This window comes from Quercus robur, chromosome 11 (genome assembly GCF_932294415.1).
Source record: "Quercus robur chromosome 11, dhQueRobu3.1, whole genome shotgun sequence".
NCBI classification, from domain to species: domain Eukaryota; kingdom Viridiplantae; phylum Streptophyta; class Magnoliopsida; order Fagales; family Fagaceae; genus Quercus; species Quercus robur.
Window position 1 is genome coordinate 18,177,665 of NC_065544.1, and position 15,763 is coordinate 18,193,427.

General features: G+C 34.8%; 2 protein-coding genes across 6 annotated transcripts in view; both read left to right on the top strand.

The window, feature by feature from the left end:
* Window positions 1–15,763, top strand: part of LOC126705872 (phosphatase IMPL1, chloroplastic-like) — a 36,256-nt gene that overhangs the window by 19,701 nt on the left and 792 nt on the right. The window lies entirely within an intron of this gene.
* On the top strand, window positions 759–14,208 carry LOC126705868 (pentatricopeptide repeat-containing protein At4g02750-like). Of its 5 annotated transcripts, XM_050405092.1 has the most exons (9): window positions 759–926; window positions 2,260–2,312; window positions 2,472–2,557; window positions 3,643–6,122; window positions 8,159–8,226; window positions 13,217–13,273; window positions 13,367–13,419; window positions 13,876–13,974; window positions 14,095–14,166. In XM_050405092.1, exons 4-5 carry the CDS (start codon window positions 3,860–3,862, stop codon window positions 8,167–8,169), a joined length of 2,274 nt encoding a protein of 757 aa, XP_050261049.1. In that variant the 5' UTR covers window positions 759–926; window positions 2,260–2,312; window positions 2,472–2,557; window positions 3,643–3,859; the 3' UTR covers window positions 8,170–8,226; window positions 13,217–13,273; window positions 13,367–13,419; window positions 13,876–13,974; window positions 14,095–14,166. The 5 variants fall into 5 exon arrangements, with proteins under 5 accessions (XP_050261049.1, XP_050261048.1, XP_050261046.1 ...); XM_050405091.1 differs by lacking the exon at window positions 2,260–2,312 and having other exon boundaries at window positions 2,427–2,557; XM_050405089.1 differs by lacking the exon at window positions 2,260–2,312 and having other exon boundaries at window positions 2,458–2,557.

The window sequence follows — 15,763 nt, forward strand, 5'->3', positions numbered from 1 at the left end:
TAAACTTGAAAATTAAAGAACTAAAATGAACAAAAGCAAAGTTAGAGAACTAAAATGAATTTTGGTGAACATAAAGGATGCGTTTTCCATTTTAGACATAAATTTTTATGAATTTTTTTTGAGATTTTTTTTTAATTAATTTGAATGAAAAGTTAAAGATAAAAAATTATTGGGACGAAATATTTTCTCCTCACATTTGATTATCCCCCTTTATTCTCTAAGATTATATTTGTTTGGAGGTGAAATAGGGTAAATGGAAAAATTTGAAGAAAAAATAGGAAAAAAAACTGTTTTGGAGTGTGTTTAGTTGGGTAGGAAAAAAAAAAAAAAAATAGTAAAACCTAAATGTTTTATTCTTAGGCCTCCCACAATGTTTTCTCCCCAAAATGGAGAGAAAACTAGGGAAAAAGTATTTTTGTCGTAATTGACAAAAATACCCATGTGTACATAGACTTAGTCTAGTTGTTTTTTGTTTTTATACTTTTGATTTTTTAGGGCCTAGTTCAGGGCATTTCTCTTCTTTTTATTTATTTATTTTTATTAACTAGATGTGATTTTTTTAGGACTTGATTTTTATTTTTTTAATAAATTTAGGTGATTTTTTTTTTTGGTTATTTGTCACTTTTTTTTTATTTTAATTGAGTATTATTCTTTAATAAAGATATATCAGTAAATTTATTTTTTCATTCCTCAAATTTTTCACATTTGTGTTTGTGAAAATTAAAATATTTTCTTGGTTGAAGGGTGAAAAAAAAAAAAAAAAAAAAAACTCTCTTCTCACCAAACAAACGTAGCCTAATTCTTTAACTTCAGTCTGAACCTCTCGCGCTCTAAGCTCTCTGTCTCTCACAGTCTCACTCTCGTTTTCCTCTCTTCTCTGCCGCTGCCTTCCTCAGCCCATTGCTTCGGTTTTCCGCCCATCTCAGGTATCACTCTATTCTTTCTCTCTTTCTTCTTCTTCTTTTTTTTTTTTTTTTTTTTTTTTTTTTTATTTTTAAATAATGATTTTTGCAATATGATTTGTGTTTAAGACTTAAGAGTTCAGATATGTGATTTATGCTATCTGAGATTTTGAGTAGTGATTAACTGTTCATTTGGGTTTTTTTTTTTTTTTTTTGGTGGTGTGGTTTGTTTGTTCAGTCATTCAGTGTAGCAAACTTAAATTAAATTTTAGCTACTGCATTTAATTGAATTTTATTTCATAATTATTTTGAACCTTGAAACTATTGACAACGACAACAACAATGAACAAGGCTTGACAAATTTTCCAATGGGTCTTGGTAGTTCCTGTGGGATTTCTTTTTATGATGAATTTGAATTTTTTTTTTTTTTTTGGTAAATGATGATGAGGAGGTGTAATATTCTGTTATAGACCTTGTTGGCTTGTTATGGACTTATGTAATGAGTAATGACTTGTTATAAATCTTCTTATTTTGTGATGTGATATTGATTTTAAAGACTTGATACCAAATTGATTTGTATTATTTGATATTTAGTTCTTTGATGTTAAAGACCGGCACCGAACTATTACTTTCCATTAGATAAACCGAAACGGATCCAGAACGGTATTCATAACTACATAACATTGGTTACAATAACACTAATAATGAGAAAAAACTGCCAGGATTTCAAGAATGTGTAAAAGGGTGGTTGAGCTTTCATAATAATAATAAGAAGGTGTCATTACACTTTATCACCCTAAACTATATTCAAAATTACACCTTGCACCCTAAACTTTCAAAATGCATGGTTAGCACCCTAAACTATAACCTGTGTTACGCTCATTGTTAATTCTGCTGTTATCTTGGTTGGGAAACCAAAGCTTTTATTATTATTTTTTGATAGGACATGGTCTTTATATTTCTTTACTTTGATGGGAAAACCAAAGTTTAGGGTGCAATTTGTAATTGAGAGTATAGTTTATGTGTATTGGAAGTATAGTTTGGGGTGGTAAAGTATAATATCTCATTTGTTTTTAAGGGATTGAGAAGAGGGGGCAATTGGGCCTTTTCACATGATGCTATCCAAGATAACTGCAAAAATAACAGTGGGGTGCAAAGTGTAACACAGGATATAGTTTAGGGTGCTAACCATGCATTTTGAAAGTTTATGATGCAAAGTGTAATTTGGGGTATAATTTAGGGTGGTAAAGTGTAATTTCCCTATCAATAATAATAACAATAGAACATTTTTTAGCCCATTTTCTCAAAATTGGAATTTTGATGCTGAGAAAGGTTATCTTTTTTGTTGTATACACAGGTATATATAATTTAAAGCCTTAGGAATTTGCATCTAGAGAGTCAAATTGATCTGTATCCTTTGTTCATATTGGTGGTGCTATCCTCTCTTATTATATTTATTTAATTAAATAATTACAACTTTTTATCTATTTACTTAATTAATTCAATTTTTATATGAACGATCAGTTATTTTGGTCCAATTTGTATTACTTAACAGAGTTCTGGTCAAAGAACTTCCTGCTGTTTGTGATAGCTTGAGTTGCTCTGTGAGTAAAGAAAAAGGCTAAGCTCCATGTAGGAATTAGCTTACACTTAAGGTACATTTTTTTTTTCCAAAGATTTTGTTTCTTATTATTTCTTCAAAGTTCTGGGATGGCTTTATTAGGAAGGCAGCATTCGTTGTTTTATTTTCTTTTATTCTTCCATAGATGTTTGCAGAATGAGTAGAGCTTCCTTATTCTATATTTTTTACTTGCATTTCAAATTTGATTTGTCTACCTGGCGGTCTCCAGTGCTATTGTCTGTCTACCTATAAGGCTATAACATGGTTTTGGTATTTCATCTGAATTCATCTGGCTTGATCTAGTTGGTTGGGAGGTGATTCCATTATGTTTATCTTTAGGAAGACATATAGCAAACCTAAGCGCTAGTGCAAGATTAGCTGGATCTCTCCCTCAAAGTTCTTGTATATCCTGCCACAATTGTTCCTTCATAGGATCTAAACTGAATTTGAATGTGTGGCTAAATGCCACCCTGATAGTATATTGACTCATTTTTTGAGGCAGCATTATTAGAGCCTTCAGGAAGTCTTATATGGGTCCACCTACAGCATGGTTTTGTTATTTAATCTCATGCCTTTAGATTTACTGCCCCCTTTTTAGGTCTTGGTATGCCTGGAATATTTACGGATCTCTTTCTCCTATATTATTGGAGCATAGTCTGAAAATTTGTCTTTACAATCATCAAACCTTTGACCGACTGTTCTCCTTACAGCTATAGAATTTCATTATTTTAGTGCGATCATGTTTAAACAAATGCCTCTTTATTCTTGGTGAATATGAGTTGCTTATTAGCAATGCCTGTGAATATGAGTTGCTTAATCGCATGCTTAAGTAGCTTCTAGATAAACACCATTTATATATGCAAAGGACAAGCACTAATGCAATATGTATATCTAGTTCTTTTAATTATACTATGTTTCACTTTGGAATATTTCCATCGGTATATATTCTTGCTAACTATGCAACTTGGAGATTTGAGTTGTTAGATTTGCATGTGTTATATCCATTGCAATGTTGAGAATTAACCATATTAAATGTGGTCAGTTATGCATTTTGACAATATCATTGTTTCTTTATATGCAATTGAATGAGTTTTTTTTTTTTTTCCAAAATTTTTTTAGGTGGTGGACTAGTTGCTTGTGAGCGGTACTGGAATTTCATTAGTTTGATAAGCTCATCAAATTTTGGTTTGGGATGCTCAAGGGTAATGCATAGCAGCGTTGTTTGGGATGCTCCTCTATGACATTGAGGCCATTGCAGTGAACGTACTCTGGACTTTTCAAAGAAACTTGGTCTAAGAGATCTTATCATTGGTTCCAACAACTCCCACTATGTTCAATGATAATACGTCGTTTCTTTCACTTCCGCTCTTTCTCTACACTTTCTCCTCTCCAAAAAACCCATCTTTTTCAATGCAACAAAAGCATCTTAGACCTCTCCAAACTTGGCCGTGTCACCGAGGCACGCCACCTGTTCGATTCAATGCCTCACCGAGACCCGGGTTCTTGGAACTCCATGATTTCTGGGTACACCCAAAATGGTCTCTTACATGAGGCACAAACACTCTTCAATGCATTTCAAGGCAAGAATGTGAGAACCTGGACTATTTTGTTAACTGGGTATTCCAAATTCGGGCTCGTTGATGAGGCCCGAGTGCTCTTTGAGGCAATGCCTGAGCGGAATGTGGTTTCTTGGAATGCTATGATTAGTGCCTATGTGCAGAATAGTGATATGAGGAGTGCTCGAGAATTGTTTGATGTTATGCCTGAGAGAAATGTTGTGTCATGGAATTCAATGATTACTGGCTATTGCCATTGTGGTAGGACAAGGGAGGCATATGAGTTATTTGAGGAAATGGGGGAGAGGAATTCGGTGTCTTGGATGGTTATGGTATCTGGGTTCATTGAGATAAGTGAGTATGGAGAAGCGTGGGGTGTGTTTTTGATGATGGTGAGAAGTGGGGTGAGACCGGACCAGGCGGTGTTGGTTGTGGCCTTATCAGCGGTAATGAGGTTGAATGATTTAGAGTTGGTTGAAACTTTGAGGACACTAGCAATCAAGACAGGGTATGAGGGAGATGTGGTTGTGGGGACTGCAATTTTGGATGCTTATACCAGGATTGGTAGTTTGGATTATGCAGTTAAGTTTTTTGAGATGATGCCAGAAAGGAATGAGTACTCATGGACCACAATGATTTCAGCATTTGCACAATGTCATAGTTTGGACAATGCAATTGCATTTTATGAGAGGGATCCAGTAAAGGGTGTTGCTATACGAGCGACTGTTATAACTGCATATGCTCAAAGGGGGATGATATATGAAGCCAGACATGTATTTGATGAGATTCCTAACCCCAATGTGGTTATGCGGAATGCTATGGTTGCTGCGTATGCACAGAATGGAATGATTGAAGAAGCAAAAGATATCTTTTTGCATATCCCTGTGCAAAATGCTGCTTCATGGGCTGCCATGATTTCTGGGCTTGTACAGAATGGACATAGTAGAGAAGCTTTAGAGTTGTTTGCAGAGCTTCATAGATCAGGAAATGTTCCAAGTCATTCGAGTTTTACTAGTGCTCTCTTTGCTTGTTCAAACATCGGAGATGTTGAGGTGGGTAGACAGATACACTCACTTACCATTAAAACAAGGTGTCAATTCAATTCTTTTGTAGGAAATGGACTGATCTCCATGTATGGAAAGTGCAAAAGTATGGGAGATGTTACACAGGTTTTTAGTACAATGAGGGTGAGGGATGTTGTTTCTTGGAACTCACTCATTTCTAGGCTTTCACAGAATTACATGTTGGATGATGCTTTGAAAGTTTTTGAAAAGATGCCAAAACGGGATGTGGTCTCTTGGACTGCAATTATTTCAGCTTATGAGCAAGCAGGTCAAGGAGATGTTTCCTTTAAATTGTTCCTTGACATGTTAGCTAGAGGAATGAGTCCAAACCAACTAACAGTTACCAGCCTCCTTGGTGCTTGTGCATGCCTTGGTGCAGCCAAGCTTGGGGAACAAATCCATTCCCTAATGTACAAACTTGGAATTAATTCTTGTTTGTCTGTTTGTAATGCTCTTATAACAATGTATTTTAAGTGTGGGAATCTGGATGGTCTTTGTGCCTTTGAAGAGACGCCTGACCGAGACATAGTCACATGGAATGCAGTTTTATGTGGCTGTGCACAGAATGGACTAGGTATAGAGGTGATTGCGATTTTTGAACAAATGAAAGCCTCAGGGGTTTTTCCCAATGAAATCAGTTTTCTTGGGGTTCTTTGCGCTTGTGGCCATGCAGGGTTTGTGGATAAAGGTTGGGCCTATTTTAATTCCATGAGCAAAGATTATGGAATTACCCCTTTGGTTTGTCATTATACTTGTATGGTTGATCTCCTTGGGAGAGCAGGACAAATTTCTGAAGCTGAAGCTCTCATCCAAAACATGCCCGTAAAACCCGATTCAGTGATTTTGGAAGCACTTCTTGGTGCTTGTAGGATCCATGGAAACATGGAAGTTGGCCAGAGAATTGCTGAAAGGCTATCCCAGATTGGGACAGAGGGATCTGGAATGTATGTCCTACCATCAAATATATATGCGTCTCAAGGTACATAAATATAACTCATGCCTAGGTACATAAATATCTCAAGGTACATAAATATAACTCATCAGATTGTAGCTCATGCTTAGGTGCATAAATATTCAATATAATGCGATGAGATGGTTTTATTTAAGTGAGTGAAGTAAGCATTAAAAAGAGCACCCAAAAGCTTGGAACTTGGAATTCAATTTCCATTCAAATTCAAATGGTCAGGTGACTGAGGTCCTTGGTCTTCTCCACTAGCATTCCTCTCAGGTTTTCTCCAACACCCAGATCAGTTCCACCACAATTTCAACCAAATCAACGTCTTCCATTCCAAGTTGATGCAGGACAACCTAGGCTTCCCACCTAGATTAGTCCCACAGTAGCTTCCCACCTAAGGTGTTTGGATTCACTACCAAACAAACATAATGCAAACTTTGCAAATAATCTGAATAATAATAATCATAGTCTGAAAATACAAAAGAAATCATCTGGAGCTTTATATGTAGCTTCTAGGAATCACAATGATAAGGATAAGCTCTCCTAAAAAAATCCTAAACAATCTCAAATACTAATCCAATACTAAAGATAAACACAAGTAAAAACAGCATAAATGATAGAGATAATCTCCACAAATGTGCTATAATGTGGTGTCCGCACTAGGATTTCACCAAAAAATTCCATCATGGGTTTGGTGGGACTCAATTTTTGAGGATCAAACCCACAAGAGAAGTGCTCTAAGGCTGTGTTATCTGAAATTCCCAACCAGAAACAGTACCCCAAAGATTGGTGCCCAATCAACTGGACCAATTCCACCTAGCCAGCTCATTCAAGTGGTGGAGATTGCTGCTAAGATTGGTGCTGACGTTTAATCTCTTCCTCTTAGTTTGTGCTAACATTCTTTTGTTATAAGAAGTACCAAGATGGTAATTTAATTTTTCTCCCCCTTCCCTGGTTTAAATGCAGATTGTTTTATTTTATTATAATTTTTATTTATTGGAAAAGTGTGCTGTTAATGATCTTTGAAATTTATCCATGTGATTATCTAGTTGATTTGGCCATTTAGGGCATGATGTTTAGTATTTGATCTCATTGTGAATGCTAGTTTCAATAGAGATTTATTTTGGTTAGGTGATGGAAGATTTTTTACTTGCCTTCCAGTCTATAAGAAGCTTAAAGCTTACAAAACTTGGCTTTATTCAGCTACCATTTGCGGCTGAGTGGGCTTGTCTTTTGGTAAAAGGGTCCATGCACATATAGTAGTATTCTATGAGTCTAAGTGAGAACTAAATTTCCTAGCCCTATCTAAGTTGGTTATTAGTAGCTAAGAGGAGAATGTTAAGATGGATAAGTGAAAATATAAGGAAAGATAGGATTTGAAATTAGGAAATTTGCTTAGGAGTGGCCCTATTGATAAAAAGACAGTTGCTTGAGAAAGTTTGATTATGTTCAAAGGTGAACGATTAATGCACCAAGGAGAAAGAGTGAGTTAATTTGAGTTAAGAGAATGGAAAAGGTAGAGGAAGACAAAAAATAGAATTAACAGAAGTATTTAAAAAAAAAAGAAGTCAATTAAGGAAATAACAAAGAGTATCACTTTAGATAGAATAGAAAGGTGAAAAAGAATTCATGTGGCTGACCTTGACTAGTCTCTGTTGAGGATCTGTAGCTGACCCTAGAACTTTGGGACTGTGGCTTGGTTGTTGTTGTTTTATGCTAGTCCTTACTAATTCTAACAGATCTGAAAACTAAAGTTTATAATTATAGATTCTTCAGTCACGTAACCTAAAAAAAAACATGAAGAATGCTAGAGTTAAATTGATTTCAAATGGCCATGGAGAATCGATTTTAGATGAAGAAGTATGACTGACTTTGTCGAAGAATGTCTAGAGGAAAACGTCCATCCTGTGTAGTTTGCTCCAAATGACTTAGTATTTTACTAGATTGCTAGTTGTTTCAGTTTATTATAGGGTTATAACAAATATGTGGCCTATAACTCATCAATTATCTCACTGTGGTTGCTGACATCTGTCTTTTCTTTTCTTTTCTTTTCTTTCCAGGTTGTGATTGAAGCTGTTAATAAGCCTCGAAATATTACATATATAGGACTTACTGACTTGGTGACTGAGTAAGGACCTTTTTTGTAACTTATCTTTTTGTAATTTTCTTGCAATTGGTCTATGTTGTTATGTTTCAGATAACTTCTCGTTATACGATTATAATCTTAAGAAAATTTATTCTTTGCATGAAAACACAGAAAGATTTTTTTTTTAGTCTGTTAAATGTTAATGAAAAATACAAAGAACTTGATTGCTTTCCGTCAGTTTTCTTGATATATTTAAGAGAAAAGAATTCTTGCTGTGGTAAGATACAAGTATTTGTCCTTACCTTGAGTTTGCTTTTTCACAAATATATTCACATCCTTTCAAGGTAGAGAGATGTTTTTGAGAAAATTTCCTTCTCTCTGCCTCCCTCCCTACCTCTCTGTGATACAGAAACGTTCATTGATAAGTTAAAGATGTCAGTTTTTAATGTTCCATATATGTTATTTGAGATATTGGAAGTTTTTGACCATTCTGACTCAATGCTCTATATATAACTACTTACATCGATTTATTGTTTTAAGATTTTGGAATTACATCTGCTTGGTTTTCCGTTACATAATAAAGGATTAATTTTGGCCAACAAAATTTCACATGATTACAAAATTTACTTGCTGGACTGATAAAATGAGTGAGGCTGCTATTTTAGAAGTCGCTAAAAAGAATTTTGACAATCACTTCATTCTTGGGGAGGAGGGAAGAATTATAGGAGATACTTCATTTGATTACCTTTGGTGCATCGATCCTTTAGGTTTGTCTTTTTTTATACACTTTTCTTGGGAATAATAGTTACACGGTGCATAAGGTTTTTTTTTTTTGTGTGTGTGTGTGTGTGTGTGTTTGGGGGGGGGGCGGGGGGTAATGTAGGGGTGGTTCTATTGAGGAAATGATGATAGATAGGCATAAAATGGTTTGGTCTCGAGCTAGGGGTTTTATGAATAGAGATTCTATGCTGGTGTTTCGAGTCATTGTCTTTTTTGTATGTAATTCCTTTTTTCTTTTTTTTCTTTTTTTTTTTGTTGTTGTTGTTGTAGTAATTATTTAGTCTACTTTGTGCCTTTTGCGTATGAAGCAGTCTCTTTTTAATAAAATCATTCTTATAAAAAAAATGGAGACCGATTAATGCACCATGAAAAACATAAGAAAGAGTGATTTAATTGAAGTAGATGGAGTGAAAAGAGGTAAAAGGGGTCTAGTATAACATAGGTAGAAATGCTTAAGAGCACATGTTAAATAGGGAGGTGACAAAGAGTATGATTTTAGAATGACGGAAAAGAATATATGTAGTTGATCCTAAAAATTTGCAGATCAAATTACAATTTAATTGGGGTCAAGGCTGAAGTGAGTTAAGCTAATTTTTATTGACCAGTTATAAATGTTAATTTGATTTGCAACTTTTTAGGTTAAAATAAAATAAACTTAGCAGGATTTGGTCCTATATATTGGAACATGTTATTTTGTAGATATATATATATATTTGATAGGTAATATGAGATCTATTATTAATGAAATAAGAAAGAAACATACAGGGTGTTCATGATGATGAACACAGAAAAGCATAAACAGTAAACAGAATAGAAGGAATTAGGAGCCTAGTCTAAGAGAAGAAAAATCTGTAGAAGAGAAGCCATTTGTAAAACCCCAACACCTAGACCAATAAAAAAGTCTTCGCTAGCACAAGTCTTTTAACTCAACCAACGTTTTCTCAGAATCTTCAAAGAAACGACGATTATGTTCCAACCAAATAGTCCACATCAAATAGCCTGGAATTAAATTCCAAATATCTGAATTATGTTTCCCAAGCCAGTAACTCCAACAAAGTAATAACCCCTCCACAGAGCCAAGCAAGACCCATTGAATACCGAAAGTTGGAAGCATAAGTACCCCATAAAGAGTATACTACAGGACAATGAATAAGGAGATGATCCACAGATTCCCAACTGCAGCAGCACATGCAACACCAATTCGCGAAAGGGTGACCCCTAGATTATCCAAAGTAAGAATGCGGTCATGAGCAGCCATCCACAAGAAAAAAGCCACCCTTTTGGGAACCTTTGCTTTCCAAATGCCCTTCCAAGGGAAAATACAGTTAGGAGTCTTCCATAACTTGTTATAAAAAGAACAAGCATCAAACTTACGGTTTCCATTAAGGCCCCAACTCAAAGTGTCGCTGCCCACTCCTTGTGGAAGATGAGCTTGAATAAAAGCAAGTAGAGAGAAAGATGCAGCTAACTCCCAGTCTTGGAATTCCCTATAAAATCTCAAGTTCTAGGTTCTAACATTTCCCCCCTCCTGATGACATAATACCTCAGAGATACAAGCTTCCTTATTAGCTGAAATCACATATAACTCAGGATAAAGGATTTTAAGGGCATCAGCCCCAACCCATCTATCATGCCAGAAGAGGATTTGGGTACCATCACCCACTACAAAAGAGAAATGCTTAGAAAAGCTCTCTCATCCTTCGCTAATACTACGCCACAAACCACAGCCATGAGCCCTCCTACAAACTTTAGTACTCCAACCCCCTTTACCTTCCCCATATTTAGAGGAAATAACCCTCCCCATATGGATCACTTTCTTGAATTTTGAATCTGTATCTTCTGAAATTAGATTGATATGAAAGAATAGGATGGATATAACAATCTCTTGCTGATGCCGAACAACGAGCTTGATACCAAACTTGATGTAATGCAAATTTTTTTGAAGAAATTTACAGGAAAAAAATAAAATAAAATAAAATAAACCTAGGAATTAGCTACAAGCCATTCAAAAAATTCCAACTAAACTCAAATTCATCATAAACTTGTCTTCATAAGTTCATACAAGTACAATAGCATGCTTATCTAGACTATTAAGACTAAACCCTAATCCTAATTGTCCTAGGTCAAGCCAAATTATTGAATTACAAAAATATCCTTGACTCGAAGAAATAAAATACAGTACTTATAACTTAATTAGATCAGTAGTAAAAAGGAAAAAAAAAATTGACTTCTAAAATTAAATAAAACAAAGTTAAAATGACATTGTCTTCTCACTCCTTGCATCGCTTGCCTACCCTGCAGCTCAAATTCTGCATTAGATCCAGTTAAATTAATAGAGGGCAGTGGGAGCTCCAATGATGTTAAACTTTGTTGATAACATATACCTTGGACTTTCTGGGCTTAATTACATAAAATAGGAGCCCCAAAGTGCAGAATTTTATTAAACATATGTAAATGAAAGCAAAATTGAGCTTTTATTTGACTTCTTGTTTTTTATTTAATTATATGAGTAAAGTGGAATATAGGAGTTACATCTTGAAATGACTTATCTGCAGGACTGATTCTGTCATTATGGACTCTGTCAGATGTACTCCACCTATTCATACGTATTACTTAGTGTCTTACATGTGCTTGACCTTTAATTTTCTTTATATGTTCAGTTACCGTTTATAGAAGTAAGCTGCTTTCACCATATAGGTTAGCTGATGTCTTATATCCTTATAGATGGGACAACGAACTTTGCACATTGTTATCCTAGCTTTGCAGTTTATGTTGGAGTTTTGTTTCGAGGGAATCCTGCCGCAGCTGCTGTGGCATTGATCACTAATTTAAATTGTTTATGATTTGTTATTTGCATGACTTCATATCAGGTTATTGGCTGCAAATTCATTAATGAGTATCTCTGTTTGCTGATGCTATTAGAATAAAATGTTTATTCCCAAAGGTTTGCAATATCAAGTGAAATTGATAAGTAATACATGATAGGGAAAAATTAATGGATGTCCTATGGGCACTATTTAAGATATGTTTTTTGAAAATTTCTATGGGAAAAGAAAAAGTAATTAATTTTTTTGACGGCTTTTTATATTTCCTATAAAAGTAGTGTTGGTTTATTAACAATTGTCTTAAAGACATCTGTTAACAGGACCCCACATGATAGTATGATCCAATACGTGATCCTAGACTTTTCCTAGTGATACTTCACTGGCCTAAAGGAAATCTTTGGTAGGGTTTGTTGAGGAATTTTGAGAAGTTAGGGATGAAGATGCATAGAATCCTGTTGGGGATGGGGAGATTTGAATCCTAGATCTCTTGTTAGAAATACAAAGAAATGTCAACCGGTTGAACTACAAGGCTCTTTGCAATTTATTAGAATAATATCATGCAATAAAGTGTCAAAGTTATATGTTTTAGAAAATAAAGGAGTTTCTCTAAAGTATATTCAGGGTCACAGTTCAAAGCATTGTTATCAAGTAGTCTTCTCCTCAACAAAATCTTTATTCACTTACAAAAAAAAAAAAAAAAAAACTGTAACTGGTGTAAGAACAAGTGGAGGCATCACAAGTGAGTTTCTTATCACAATTGGTTTACATCAAGGATTAATGTTGAGTCCATATCTCTTTGTGTTGGTTATGGATGAGCTTTCTAGATTAGTTCAGGATGAAGTCCCTTGGTATCTCGTGGTCATTCATAATACAGTCAAACACTAAACTTGCCATTACTAGTAGGTCTCCATCTCATACGACCTGGTCCACCAACAAAATTAATATGAAAGTATAGCAGTTTCATGAGAGAATTTGGTCCCTTATCTCCCAGTCCTGAAAATTATGAATAAAACTGAGATTGCAATGACAGTGGTGATCATCATTTTAACGATGAACAATGACCAAATTACAAGCAAAGCAAATTTCTCTTGTTTCATATTATGGCATCTACTGTAGCCACTCAATGGTGGACTAGTTTAATAAAAATTAAGATTGCATGAGAAATAGTATGCATCCATACTAGTGATGTATTTTCATGAGAAATTGAATCATAGTTATAAAGCACCAGCAGATGAGGAAAAAGGTTTAATCATGAAAGGACCTTCTGTCTTCAAAATCTTTGTTCACGTAGGATTTACATTTACAGGAGGGGGAAAAAAGAGAGGCAATAGTAATAAGCCTTTATTATTTGTAGAAGACAAGCTGTAATATACTTTTTGCTTAATTATTGAAATGAAAAGGAAGGTTAATGTGGGTATTAATTTCAGGTAGAGTTTGTCGGGGCCCTATGTGTTGGAACACCCACATATTTTCTGCAACTGCTGGTAAGAAACTCTGACATTCTACAGTTTGCTTCTTTTTATTCTCTTAAGTCAACTATATATTAGTGGTTGGAAAATTGATCTCCATTATGATAGGTGGGGGAGCATTCTGAAATGGCCAAAAAATTCATTTCATTGAAACTGATCTGGTGAGTGATCATTTATCAATGGATACTTATAAATAAAAAAAGTTTATTAATGGATATCTATGGTAATATATCTATATGTAATTTTTTTGATTTAAGTAGATGGCTATAGCCACATGGGCACATACTCTCTGATTTGTGTAATACTGGTGTGACACAGGATAAAAGTGATGCATTGAATAGTTATCGTTAATATTATGATAGCCATTTTCTGATGATATCTGGGATCAAGGGACTTGCTGAGGCATGGGCCTTACATACCTTGACAATTTTTCTCTTTCTAGCAGTGCTCCTATGCCATTTGCCTCTAAAATTTTCATTATGTTGCTTCTGATCTTATAATGAGATGTTAACGACAGAATTTTTTTGACTTCATGTGGTAAAATTGATTAGTACTAACAAAACACTTAATGATTTTCTTAAGGGTAGTTATGCTCACTTTTGTCCACATGTTTTAAGGTGGAGCGATTCCTTCTGGTGACTGGGTTTGGGTATGAACATAATGATCCATGGCCTACCAACCTAGATTTATTTAAACATTTCACTGATGTCAGCCGGGTACCAGCTTTTTTTATTTATATTTATTCATTAATTTAATTTTATAATATTTTTTCCAAGTGATTTGTTTCATGCCTTTGTCTCCTCTTAGTGTTTCATTTTGCTGAATTTTATGTTTAGGGTGTAAGGAGGCTCGGGGCCGCTGCAGTTGACGTGTGCCATGTAGCTTTGGGAATTGCAGGATCATATTGGGAGTATCGTCTAAAGCCATGGGATATGGCTGCTGTTGCTTTGGTAGTGTATAATTTTCACTGTTTGTTTTGATAGATATGCATGATCTACCTTTGTTATGAAATTGGTGAAATAACAAATAATATCCTTTTACCTTTTTGGTTGGTGATTTAACCATAGACAATGAAATCTTTATTTCAACTTCATTTTTTCCCTCTAAGACCTCAACTGATCTTGAGCTATAATTTACACAAAGCTTAGACTCCTAATATAATTGGGCTTTAAATATTCTTTAGAATTATACCAGTTCTACCATATTCTCCGTGTGCTCATTTGTGTTCTGTTCACACAAATGGGGGGCGCACTGTTTGAGTACTACTATATCCGTTGACAAGAGATACAATTTCCCATTTCAACATGCAAACAGGGTGTTGGGCATGGTGGCTTACCAAAATGTAGACACAAATCGATTATGTATGCTTCATTGGGATTTTCATTCTTAGTCTTCTCCAAAGGTATTATTTGTTTGAAGGAATCAAATTGTTCCGAATTCATCTTTTGCTTATTTATGTATGCTTCATCGGGATTTTCATTCTAAGTCTTCTCCAAAGGTATTATTTGTTTGAAGGAATCAAATTGTTCCAAATTCATCTTTTGCTTATTCGGTGAATTTGTTTCATGCCTTTTATTGCAGATAGTTGAAGAAGCTGGTGGCACAGTTACTCGCATGGATGGCGGAAAGTTCTGTGTTTGATAGATCTATTTTAGTATCCAATGGTGCACTGCATGAAAAGGTTAGTTATTGCTGCTTTTCACCCCCACAATCATCTAGTGAATATCAACATCTTTTTGTTAGTTATCTTGGTGCTGACATGGAATAAATTTTATTGATGCAATTCGTATATGACTTGAAGAATAAAAATGATTTAAGAACGGAAATCTAAGAGCTAGTTCAAGTTTTTAAATCAGTAAGAGCAACCAAACTCAATCCTGAAGTGAAATGGAGAGAAAAAAGCCACAAACATTTGGTAAAATTTTGGCCTAGCAAAGACATGATTACAACCATCAATTAAGATCTAATCTGATGATTTTAAATCTGTCTTGCAGTGGTCACATGACTGATTAAAAAGTCATATGATTTATTTATGGCCAGATCTAAAAAGTCATGATTTAATAATGACAACATAAAACCAAATCCATTGCTGTTTAGAAATTGTCTCTTACTTGATTTGATTAACAACTAGGGTTAAATGCAATTAACACCCTAACAACTATTTGAGCACTCTCACTATTTAAGTGCTAAATTGTTGGAAAAAGCTCTTCGGAAAAAAGGTCCAGTTCAAAATCTGGGGGGCTATTCATTTGTCTCAGTTCAATGTAGAGTATTTGGAGAGAAAGTAACATGTATTTTTGACGGCCGCGAACTCATGATAATATAGGTGAAGTTTTATTCTTGTGATCTTTACACATATGGGAGCAAACTGCTAGGACAGTTACCTCTTCAGGTTTATTTGATTTATAATATGAATTTTAGATGTTAAATTTGTAGGGTTCTCTCCCTGCACCCCCCAGTGTTCATTTGTATGACTCCCATGTACTTGGGCTGCTCTCCTTTTAT